General features: G+C 29.9%; 1 protein-coding gene across 2 annotated transcripts in view; it reads right to left on the bottom strand.

The window, feature by feature from the left end:
* Positions 1 to 13,250, bottom strand: part of Ziz (dedicator of cytokinesis protein Ziz) — a 64,891-nt gene that overhangs the window by 50,147 nt on the left and 1,494 nt on the right. For both annotated transcript variants that reach the window (XM_014425288.3, XM_014425289.3), the window contains exons 2-8: positions 9,827 to 9,943; positions 9,578 to 9,750; positions 7,524 to 7,593; positions 7,188 to 7,315; positions 7,013 to 7,115; positions 4,339 to 4,510; positions 1,536 to 1,723 (exon numbers count right to left, since the gene is read on the bottom strand). In XM_014425288.3, the coding sequence (XP_014280774.1) occupies positions 1,536 to 1,723; positions 4,339 to 4,510; positions 7,013 to 7,115; positions 7,188 to 7,315; positions 7,524 to 7,593; positions 9,578 to 9,750; positions 9,827 to 9,943 (951 nt within the window). The remainder of the gene's footprint in view (positions 1 to 1,535; positions 1,724 to 4,338; positions 4,511 to 7,012; positions 7,116 to 7,187; positions 7,316 to 7,523; positions 7,594 to 9,577; positions 9,751 to 9,826; positions 9,944 to 13,250) is intronic.

Below are 13,250 nucleotides of genomic sequence, written 5' to 3'. Positions count from 1 at the left end.
CTTTTTATTGTTTATTCTAATTGTTTTGCAAGCAAAGCTTATCACTTGTTGCTAGTAGCATTCAGTATTAAAAGTTTTACCAGATTCTATAACAGATAATATGATAAATAATATCCTTCTAATTCCATGAAACACAATCTGTTGTCTACAGTCCAGTACAATTCAACCTTGCAGTAGATGCTAATGGTTTTGCCTGAAGTAACCAATAATGTTTTACATTTAAGATTTTCAAAATATAACCACTTTTTCTTGTCAGTCGAACTGACAAAATGACTTTCTTTTATAAATAGTGAGCAGCAATTTGCAAATGGTTTATTTGTTTTCCAGCTGTCTTCCGTTTGGTTCATGTAGAACCCATTTTCCCATCTTTTGGATCTTTCACATGGCTTTCAAACATATGAAAATGGTTTTTTGTGTCAAATTAATTGGTTCATCAGTTGTTGCGTTTTAGCCAACATAACATATCCAGCAATGCTAGGAATTTGCTATCTTGAAACTTTTTCAATTAGAAAAATCTCTCACTCAAAAAAAAAACAAGGGTGTCAATCGAGAATTGAACATTGTGCTAATAAAATATGTGTATACAAAATTTAATCAGTGCTATATAATTTATACAAAGAATTTAATACCTGATATAATATGCAAGTTAAAATAAAGTTATAAAACATTATAGATATAAAATAGTTACAAGCATAATACCTGCTGAAAGGAACAGTTTAAGGTCTGAGAAAACCAAATGAACCACACTTACCTTTCTCCATTTCACTTTCGCTTAGTAATATTCCAAAACTTGTGCAAGTTAGTTCTAGTCATTAGGTATTCAATGTAAAATACATCAGTTTCCAAACAATTGTTATGTTCTATATAATCAAATTTATTTGTAGATTTTAGCAATTAATAATTAGTTAAGCAAATACTTTTTTTTAAACTATGTTTCACTGTTGGTCATAAATATGAGAACAATAAAATCTTGAAATGCTGCCAAAACAAAGTTGTTCATTATTGACTGAACCTCAATAGCCTTAATTTTTATGTTTTACTTATTTCAAATTCATAGATAATAAGGGGAAAAGCCTTGTTAAAAATTAATTTAGTACAGAAGAAATAAGCATACTTTACTAAATCAAACCAAATCAATGATAATGATAGGTTAAAAGATAATATTTTTAAAATTATTTATTATTTTGACATGATAAACCAGCAGCTACCATATAAGTAATAATATATAAATATACAATAAAGTATAAATAAATAAGTAAAGATACCATTCAATTAATTGGCTAGTAATCATATCGAACTTATCACACTCAATATGATCTTTCATAGAATGGTAATCATACTCGAAGTAGTTAGGTTAATTAGGTAAGATAAATTATATGTAATTGCTAAAAAAAACTGCTTATTGTTAATATTAATATTAATAACAATTATAGAAATAATCAAAATTATAAAATTATTTGCACTTTATTGAAAACAAAATACAATAAATAAAACAAAGCAATTAAATAATATTTAAATATAAATAAAAATCTCACTGGTATAAAAGGATAAAGTGAAAAAAGCCTTCTTCGATTGTCCCTTCGAGCTAAAGCAATTGATGTATCAGTTTCTCTAGCATATTTCATAAGTTGAGGATTCACACTCTGCTCTAATCCTCGTAAGGTACCATACATATTTCGGGAATCTGATCCAGGAGTTGTTGGGAGAGAAGATGTAGATCCAGCTATTAACAATAACAATTATATAGAAATTAAAAGTAAAGTTTAATAATAACTAATTAGATCATAGAAGCAATTTTAACAACACTAATATAATGAATATAAGAATTTATTAAGGAGCCGCAATCCACAACAATCAGGAAAATCTACAACAAACCTTCCATTCCAATTATCATTACCCAATTAGATTGTTCTTAGTCTTCATTGGAAGTAAAAGAACATTCCTCGATCTAGGATTGGATACATGGTAGTTAAAACTCACATGTAGAGTCAGCATGTATATTGTAATAATAAATACTTAGTAATTAACCAAAACATGAAATGATGAAATTATTAACTTCAACAAGACCCTTTTCTCTCCTAGTTTATGAACCTGAGTGAGATTTTAAATCTCGAAATAATTATTTGTATTTTGATACAAATATTTCAATTTAAACAGTTATAGGAAGAAGAATACTTATCTCTATAGAGACAATTAAAAATAGCATTGTCTACATGTGAACATATTAAGGTGGGCTCAAAACTTCATAGGACCACACATACATGGCGCTACTAGTATTAAATCCATATGATTTTTAGTTAGCCCCATCCTTCAAAAGATACGTGTATAAATTTGACAGCTGTTGGACTATTAGTTTGTGAGATATAGCATTTTGAGTAAAGCAACTTTTGTTGGTTTAAAAAAAATGGATAAAAAGGAATTTTGTGTGTTAATAAAGCATTGCTTTTTGGCAAAAAAAAAATACTGTTGAAGCCAAGGCTTGGCTTGATAAACATTATGCAGCAGGAAAATCAACCGTTGAGAAGTGGTTTATTAAGTTTAAACAAGGTGAAATGAGCACTGAGGACGATGTACGCAGTGGACACTCCAAAGAGGCTGTTACCGAGGAAAACATAAAAAGTCCACAAAATAGTTTTTGATGACCATAAAAGTGAAGTTGATTGAGATAGCTGAGTCTCTAAAGATATCAAAGCAATGTGTTGGACATATCGCGAATGAATATTTGAGTATGCGAAAGTTCTGTGCAAAGTGGGTGCCGAGCGAGCTCAAAATCGACCAGAAACAACAACTAATTGATGATTCTGAGCAGTATTTGGAGCTGTTCTATCGTAATAAATCCGAATTTTTGCATTATGTGACAATGGATGAAGCATGGCTCCATCATTTCACACCGGAGTTCGATCAACGGAATCAGTAGAGTAGACTGCACGTGATGAACCAACTCCAAAGCAAAGACCCAACAGTCGGCTGGCAAGGTTATGACATCAGCATTTTGGGATGTGCATGGTATAATATTCATCAACTATCTTGAAAAGGGAAAAACCATCAACAGCGACTATTACATAGCATTATTGGAGCATTTGAAGGACGAAATCGCAGAAAACCGCCCCATACTTTGAATTGCTTCCGCATCCACCATATTTTCCAGACCTAGCACCACTGAATTTTTCCTGTTCTCAGACCTCAAGAGAATGCTCGCTGGAAAGAAATTTAGTGGCCATGAAGAGGTTATCACCGAAACTGAGACCTATTTTGAGGCTAAAGACAAATCACACTATAAAAATGGTATCAAATATGTGTTTGACCCCTATAATCATTGTATTGCTATAACTATTGTATCACTATAATCATTATATCAGCCTCGAAGGCAACTATATTGAATAATAAAATCAAATTTTATCAAAAACAAATTGTTTTCTATATTAGCATTCGAACTTTTCAGCCCAACTGTTAAATGCATACAACATTGAAATGTTCATCTGTACAATTAAACTGAATTATGTTAAACAATGTGGAGTTATTAATATCATATAGTGTTTTGATTTGAAAAGGGAAGGGAAAACCTTTTTTTGGTGTTATGATCTCTTCTTGTGAAATTGTGAGACATGTCGTATGTCGGCCAACCTACTCGCTATAAGTTTCTGTATTAAATTTGAGATAAGTAAGGCTAACACGGAGGGTGAGAGAGGAAAGTTTCATGCCATTTCTAATTTCAGGCACTTTTTTCACTTCTTAGAAAAAAACTCAAAATATTGATCTCAGAGTTAAAAGTATTAATTTATTTTAAAATTAATAAAACATCAAAATGAAACCACTTAGGGATTGAGATAGACCAGATCATTAGGACCTTTAATACAGGACTTAGGTTTTTTTAACTATGTACCCTTAAATACACTAAATCTCGTATAAAGAAGAACTTCCTTTCCTACAATTTCAAAGGTTCTCCTCAAACAATCTCCAGTATTAATTTTTTTCCAACATAATTAAGATGGCTGAGTGGATAATTTTTTAACCAGAAGTAATTCTATTTACTATCTTGCCTATATTCCATTTATTGGGTTGAATGCCCATTGTACTTCAACTAGGACAGAAAAGAAGATTATGAACAGGTTACCAACATAACATAGCAGAAGGTTAAATAAAAAATCTACCAACCAATGGTGGGGTTGATTCTATTGGGGATAATTCTATGGGCAAAGTCAAGATTTATTTCATTAATTTGCCTATGAAAAAAACAGTACCTAGTTTTTATTAATATGTATGAGACTAATAAAAATTTACTATCATAAATTTAAATAGGAACACAGCAATATTAAGTATTTTAACAGGTCAATGTACTTCTTTCTAGAGATCCAGCTCTTTTCTCTTCCTGTAACTTATTATGCTGCAGAACAAGCTGGAGCTTTGATACCCAATCATTTAAATCGTGTTCATTTTCAGCAGCAAGACAATATGACTTGTGACCAGCAGTCATATGAAGCTCAAAACACAGTTTTCCTCTTTTAGTATTCTATAAAAAATAAATATTCCTTATTAAAGCAAAGAAGAAACATTTTAATTCCCATTTATCACATATGGGAATCGCAAGAGATAAATAATTCATTTAGTTTTTAATTATTCATATATATTTTTGATTAATTCATAACATAAAACTAAGAAATCAATGTTTTGTATATCTTTTACTGATGTAAGTCTGCATGTGATAGCATTTTATAATAAAATTGCTAGTGGAGCAGCTAATAATTCTTCTCAATAATTTCATGTACAGCTTCAAAGAACCAACTTACTTTTATTAAAAAGGAGAAACATTTGACTCCTCCGATAGTCAGTACTATACTAGAGCGTTTACCTTTCAAATCAGGACTTAACATAGTTAAAAATTTCCAAATCTTCTATATCTCAAAATACTAATATCCTAATTTAATAAAGTAACAAGTTTAGTTTTTTTTTTTTTCACTATAACTTCAAAACAGTGCATACTAACAAAAAAGCTATATTACAAAAAATTAAAGATCTTTAAATTCTACATTGAATGAGTACCATAAATTGATAATTCTGCCAAGTACTATGCCATAAACTGTAAAACATCAGAAACTAAAAAACCATAAACCTCAAATTTTTCCAAAAACTGAGATAAAGTACTACACATGAGTCCAAACATAATACAGAAAACCATTTCTCACAGTCCATATGGCATTTTAGGATTGCTAAAAATGTACTTGCATGTTCAGTTTGAAGTAATATACAATACTATAATTTTAAAAACCTTTTATCTTCTATCTATCTTATCTCAATCGAGCCTTTAATAAATTATGTGTTACTAAGATTCAATTAATTTATTAGGATCTTACTTCATTTTAATAACAAGTTTCTTTTTAGCACAGATGAGTTCTCAGAAATTAGTAACTTTCTTCATGAGATATTATTGTAATTTGATAAGTAAAAAATCTGTTCTCATTCATAAATATATAAAAAAAAATTGTCAAAATTATGAGCTTCTGTGAATAAATTTTCAAATTCTACCCAATGTTTATGGTAATTTTTGTTGGGTTTGCTAAACTCATTACACTGATTAATTAAGGTAATTTGTTACCAGAAAATTAGGCAACCTGAGAATAGTGAACTTACAGAAATTCAAAATCTTGGAAATCATAATGACTACTGCAGATCTTATCAGGTCAACCTAGGAAGAAAATCTGTCAGCCAAGTTTGAACACCCATAAAAGAAAGAATCGCACTATTCTCACATGAGAAAAAGAGATTTTGAAGATTTGGAAAGAGCATTTTGAGAGGTTACTGGAAGTTACAAGAGTGCCAATTCAAACTTCAGCCATCAAAACGCTCTGATGAAACACCAGATGAGATGTTATAAATATCTATCAATTAAGCCAAACATCGCTCATTAATTAGTATGGATTCAAACATTTTTTAACAATTAACTACAATAGTTTTCAGCCACCACAATGCAATTATACTGATTCTATTTACCAAGTGCCTTTCCTGTCATCCAACAATGAACAGCCTTCTAAATTCTCCAATGGACACATCTTTCTTAGAGCCAAAATATTCTACACAATATTTTCTCTTTAATTTCAATTATTTAAAATATTGAGGAGAAATTGATTAAAATATAATGGATCTATTTATAAAAGAAATAATGATATAAAACATTAATTCCAAGAGGAACTAGAGATTCAAAGCAATTGAAAATAAATTGGGATAAAAAATCTAATTTTTAAAATAATTGGATGGGTGGGTAACTAAATCATAACAAAATGTGCTACACTAAATTGGTGAAAATATTTTAGATATCAGTACCTAAATTACAGTAATTAATGTTTAGATTATTGAACAAGAAGATAAAGAAAGGAAATTTGAACCATAAATGGGAAATTTTGAATAATTGAAAACTGTCATGGTAATATTGATGTACATGAAAAATACTGAGATTTGCAGAGATTGGATATATAAATTTCAGGACATATATAAATTGAGGAGATGTAAATTGAATTGATCAGTATATATAATTTGAATAAAGGATCTAATAGGATGATATAGGATTTAACTATGACTATCTTTATTGTGAAGACAAAGGATTATCCAGATGTTGATCAGGATATATAAACTGAATTAAGTTCATGATGCAAGATTTAACCAAGACTATTGTGAGGATTTACAACAATTAGTAAAATATTAAAGCTCAGATCTGATGAGGAAACATTTCAATATTTAAAATGCACACCAAGCTCCTATCAACAATTAGACCATTTTATTTTACAACTTATGGCTTCATCAATAAATTAATGATTTAGATTTTTTATGCAAAATATTTTAGTATAAATAGAAAGGCTATATATAAATCAATAGAAAACATAATTATTTTACTTCTGGATTAAAATTAAACTGGATTCTTAGTACCAGTTAGATACAACCATTCATTTTTATAAATGTCCCCACAACTTTTATTATAAAAACAGATTGAGTATTTATAGCCCCAATAGATGAAATTTACCTTGACAACTTCATTACAGAAGTCCATCACAATAGTAACTTTGGCTTCTCCCTTCTTTTCATCCTTATGTAATTCTAAAATATAGGTCCCATCAACTTCACGCCTGAAAAAATTAACTTATACTTAATCATCATACTAATGTTACAATTATTTATGATGGAGAATTTTAAATTACCTTAAATAGCAGTATCTTCGTTTGAATGATTTAGAACCAATATTTGAAAACATCCTGTCACTACCAACTTCTGGACCTTTCATTAAATAACCTTGTTTAGTAACACCATCAGATTTTCCCAAAACATCCTGTTGTGAATATTAGAATAAATTAGTGATGGGGCATTCAAATATAATAGATTTTTTTTTTTTGCTTTAACATCTAGTATTTTTATTGAAGAATAGGAACAACAAAATATACACAAAATCCTTCAGACAAAACAGATTAACATTTGTAAACATATACATTATTAATTTATTGTGCAAATAAAACTTAAATTTAAATAAAACTTCAAACCTCATCAATTTGATCAACATCCGTATCCACTTCATATACTTCATCCTTAAGCTCTTCATTCTTTAGTATCCTAAAAAAATAAAAAATAACTGATAAAGCAAACAGTAAAGTTGAAACATTATAATTGAACATTTTATTAATAGAACAATAGCACATGTCACTTATCAGACAGTAATTTACAATCAAAGCATTTTTAAAAGGAAAACTCAAAGATAACTTCAGATACTTATAAAGAAACTCTATCAACCAAATATGACAAATATCGTAAAAATAGCATTTGTTGAAGTTATTGCAATTTTTGTGATTTTTCAAAGGAAATCGAAGACCACAATTTAGGCAAAAGTTTTGAGTAAAAAATAAGAATTTTTTAATTACCATATCCAAGGGTTTCTGAGTGTGCAAAAAATGAATAACAATTTTTTTCTCCATAAAAAAATATTTTGTCCCATTTAAATTGTTTTGTCAGTCCAAATTATTTTAATACTGAGCTGTTATTAAATCAATATGAGGTATATAATACATGAATCGATTAGTATTCGGATGTAGAATAATAACAAAAATTCAAAATCACAAAAACCAAAAATAGCTTTTAATAAAGTAGGCCAAAAAAAAATTTCTTTTCAATAAAGCAAGTCAGATACGTTTTAGGTGTCCTCAAAAACCCTTCCTGAAATATAAATTTTCATAAAATACAAAAAATATTCTAGCTGGCCCACTTTGCAATGTCAGTCAATCTGCATTGTTCCAATTGCGTACCCATATCACACATGTGTCTCCCGATAGACATTGCAAAGTGGGGCAGGTAAAATATTTTTTGTATTTTATGAGAATTTATTAATTTATTTATTGCTTTCAAAAATCACAAAAATTGCTATAACCTTAACACTACACCACTAATCTGGATTTGAATAGCATTGTAAGGAGTTATGAATTCATTTCGTGAAAGAGAGACATCGGCAGCAAAAAAATATCTTCCAAAAATAAAGCCCAAAAATTTTTAAAACTTCATTATATTTCTTGTCAGGACTTAATTTTATACCCTGTATCCACTTCTTTATTCATTATACCATCTGAACAACAATTCGTGCTCTTCTGCCCAACATCAAGTTCTTCAAATAAAAATATTTATAATCAACAGTTTTACAATTAACATACAGTTTCGATTAACAAAGTTTACATTCCATTTTAATTTAAAAAAATTTTACATATTGACATACAAATAATTTAATATTTAACTGTATATACTTTCACTTCACTAATTTATAACCATTTCCACATCTAAAATGTTTTTGAGATTACCTCTTAAAACCCTCTGGAACTTAATTTGTAGGATTACAACTAATTAATTATATTTGAAAAAATTTAATTTTGATTTATATGAAAATTCATATTTAAGGGTTTCAAAGACCCAAAAACCGAATCTGACTTTGTTTTTCCTAAACCAATTTTTTTTTACTACTTTACAAGAAATGACTTTTGATTTATGTAATTTTTTACACACTTAAACTCATTTAATACAATCAATAGTTCTGGCAATGTCCAGAATCTCCACTCGAATCCTGAGCGTCCATGGCTAGCTCCCTCACTCATCCTCCACTGGCTTTTAATACCAGTGACGTAGAGAGAAGTGCCAGGATCTGCTAGAGTCCGGCCCTTTCCTCCACAATATTTTTTAAATAAGAATCACCAAAAAAAAAATTTGGTTAAAAGTTCTAGGACATTTCCTTCACCCTGCTCTACCCCTGTCAGCCAGTTAATATTAACAGTCATCATTGTAAATCATCATGTACTAAAATGCTTCAATGTTGTGTGAAAAACACTAATATAATGGTTAAGATATGCACGAGAAAATTTAAATACTATCTAATAGTTGGTATGATTCAACAACCTCTGTCAGGCAGATTACCCAAACAGAGGTATAACTCCCTATTGACTATTCCCAATATAGGAATAGTAAATTATTCAGTTATCAACATAAAATCAAGTTAGTATGGTTTATAGGCTCATAAAAATAGAACAAATACTATAAATTAAAATATAATAATTATACTCACTTAGGTAATTCTAAATAACTACCGGAATAGGCACTATACTTATAATAAATCAAATTCCAATTGGAAGTATAATTCCTAAGACATTCTTTGGTAAAAAGAGAGCAATCTTGTGTATCATTGATAGGAGGTATATTAGATGATACCGTTCGAAATTTTCTAGGAAGCACAACTTGCTAGAAAAAAAAATTAAAAACAATTAATAATTAAAATGTATAAATAAATGGAAAATAATATCACATATACACTTACAGATATATCATCAGAAGGATAAAGCAATAATTCTCGTTGGGGATCATTTTGTAATATAGTTTTATTTTTTAAAATATATGTTTCAAAATCAAGTGGTTCTACATGATGAATTTTGTTCTGAAAAGAAAATATACAATAAAAACATTATTCTAATAAAAAGAAGCATGTATAATCTATCTATCAATACTTAACATATATACACATGGGCTGTAGTAAATTTCATTTAATTTATTAGCATGTACAGCTTTATTTTGATTTGAAACTATTTTCAATTCAAATTTTAACCATTAAAAGCCAAAGAATCCTCTTCATTTCAAATATAAACCTTAAAATCTCAAATGAAACCCATTCTTTATAATTTAATTCAGAAATTATATTTTTTTTATTTTAATAATCCTACTGTATATTTTTCTTCTGTAAGACAATCCATAGTCCTAGTGATCAACTTTACTGTCTAGATAACTTACTTAACTACCCCAACTTTTTTTTCAAGAAAATAAATTTTAAAAACATAACAATCATTCTGAGAAGAAAAAAAATTCTAAATATTCTATCATTTTATTTCTATTAATGTTTTCTATATTATAAAATATTTATAGTTATAATTATTATCATAATTTTTTATATTTTTCTTTTATTTCACTAATATATAACCTTTTTAACCGTCTTCTTCCCCCACTGTATATCTATTTCACAAACGCCTTTGCTTATTCTATTACTGTCTCTTAACAGACAGGTTGGTGGTTCTGATTCGTTATTTATTATTATTGTAATCATCTGTTTTTCTTGCTATTGCGGGTTGATTATCTGATTATCTGATTATCTGAGGTAGGGAACCAGAAGCCCACACACTTTCATATTTTTGTTTATTTCTCCTTTTTTTTTCAAATACTTAAAAAGTTTTACACTAAATGTGCTGTGTCTAAGAGAACCAACTGTTGAGCCTCTTTTTAGCACATCAATTGCCACCCCCAAACCCTTCGCACCTGCCACTGTTGATGAGACCATTGGTGGATATTATGATTGAAGTAGTAGTAACACCTTTCCATTGTTGTACCTCTGGAGATATTCAGTACCAGCCAACACTCTACATCCACCAAACTTAAACGGGAAGAGGATATTTTAAGATAGTTAAATCGAGCAATATTTAAAAAGCACCTGAAATTGAAAAATGGCATGAAACCCTCCACTCCCGCCCTCCATAGCAGCCTTACTTATCTGACTTTTTAAACAGACAATTATAGCGAGTAGGTTGGTCAATGCACAGCATGTCACAATCTCACAAGGGGAGATCATAACACCAAAAAAGGCAATCCTTCACCATCGATCCTTCACCTTCACCGCTAAGACCCCCGAAGAGCGACAGTCCTATATCACTTTTGAAATATTAGCTTAAAACGGGAAGAGGAGACTTTAAGATAGTTAAATCGAGCAATATTTAAAAAGCACCTGACATTGAAAAACAGCATGATTGCCTCATTCATAAGTTTCAATGATTCTAGCGTTACTGAGCATAATTTATACTTATGCAATACTTATACCGGTATTGTTTCATTTTTTAAAACATGTTTGATATATGATCTGGTGGCAATGACCTGATCTTGAATGGCAATCAAAAACCCTTCTGTCTCGGAGAATAATTTTCCAGCCTTTAACCATTTGACTGATTTTTCCTAGTCAATGAAGTTATTATAACTTTTTTCCCCTCACAATCGCAGATTAAGACCTGGTGAGAGGGCATGGTCCAAACACCTGCAGTTTTAAATTTATTCAAATATTTAAAAACTTCTGCATCATTCTTGTTGTAACTAAAAGAACCACTTGTTGAGCCTCTCTAACTAAGTGAAGTGGTAATTTGAGTCCATCCCTTCCTGCCAATGTTGACTTCGGGATCAGGTCATTTGTAGATATTATAATTGGCATTACCATTACAGATTCTAAGTGATACAGCTACTTTAGCTCGGCTCCCAATTCTTGATATTGCCTCAGTTTTTCCCCACAGAGGGGCTAATGTTGTCATTTGTAATTGCAATATCGACAATACTTTCTTTCCAGTTTAAGAGGAGTATATCTGGTCTATTATGGTGTACTGTATGGTCAGTTATAACGAATTTGTCCCAATACAGCTTGATGAGGCCTTTTTGTAGTATCCTACATGGATTATACTTATAATATGGCATCCTTACATCCAATTGGCTCAATTTCTCCACTAAGACCTTATGGAAAATTTTCATATCATTGTTATGTTTGTCACATTATTATTTCGTCTATGGAAGTTCTCCAAACCCATTAGCACTGTGCATCCTCCTGTAACACTTGCTACATAAGCACTTGTGGTTTTTTAATGGCAATATTGATGTAGCAATGACTCCTGCTTGGGGCACGCTTCTTTGATAATTATGAGTCCTCGTCTTCCTTCTTTCCTGGATAAATAAAGTGTGGATTTGGAAGATATTGGATAGTGGACCTGTTCTTGCATGAGTGTCGTTCTCACAAAACGATCTATTAATAAATAGATATAAATAGCCTACAATAGTAGGCTGGTATTTGACCACTGCAGTATACCAAAGCAGTAGCTAAGTGCAGGTATGACCCATGTATTGATGGTCTTGATTTTCTGTTTTCCAGATAGTTAAGTATTTAATACTTTTTAGTGTTCATTGGCTTCTAGTTCCCTGATGCACTCTCCTCCATTTATCAGCAGGTCCTGGACATTGACCACATGAAGCATCATGCATTATCAAATTCAAATGACATACTAATATCATTGGTAAAGGATGATACAATTTCAATCATACTTTGTAATTGTTGTTTTTTTTGTTTTTTTATAGTTTGAAATCATCCATGTACCAGTTATTACCATGGGTCGCTCCTATTTTCAGCTTAGCCACCCAGCATGCCATCAAAGAGGAGACTAGTATGCTTACTTTAGTTTGAACCTCATAGACATTCAAAATTTTGAGCAGCCAACTAGAGTGTACATCAATCCAAGCCATTAAAATGTTTCGCTGGCTTCTAGACACCTGTGCAGCAATGAAGGAATTCATTACTAAAAGCTCTTTAAAACTCCTAGCTCCTCTTTTGCATCCTAGTTGTTCTAAGGGAGAAGATTAGAGGTGGTCGTATATCTTTGTTACCAAGACAGAGGTAAGAATTTATTATTATTATTTTTTAAAATTTTATTTATTTATTTTTCTTGATCTTTAATTATTTTCATTTTATTTCCTTAGTTTTCTGTCTTTTTGTGTGTACAATTTTTGTTTTTTATTTCTTACATAACTATTTTTTCTATATTTAGTTGTTATAATGGCTCCTGTTCATTTTTAATCAAATATTTTATGGTATTTATTTTTTTATATATACTTATTGTTGTACATCTCATTTTTATTTATTTTTGTTCATTTCTATATTATTTCTCACTAAA

The sequence above is a fragment of the Halyomorpha halys genome, unplaced genomic scaffold (genome assembly GCF_000696795.3).
Source record: "Halyomorpha halys isolate HHAL.00 unplaced genomic scaffold, Hhal_1.1 Scaffold505.1, whole genome shotgun sequence".
Lineage (NCBI taxonomy): Eukaryota > Metazoa > Arthropoda > Insecta > Hemiptera > Pentatomidae > Halyomorpha > Halyomorpha halys.
This window is presented reverse-complemented; position numbering and strand designations above follow the sequence as displayed.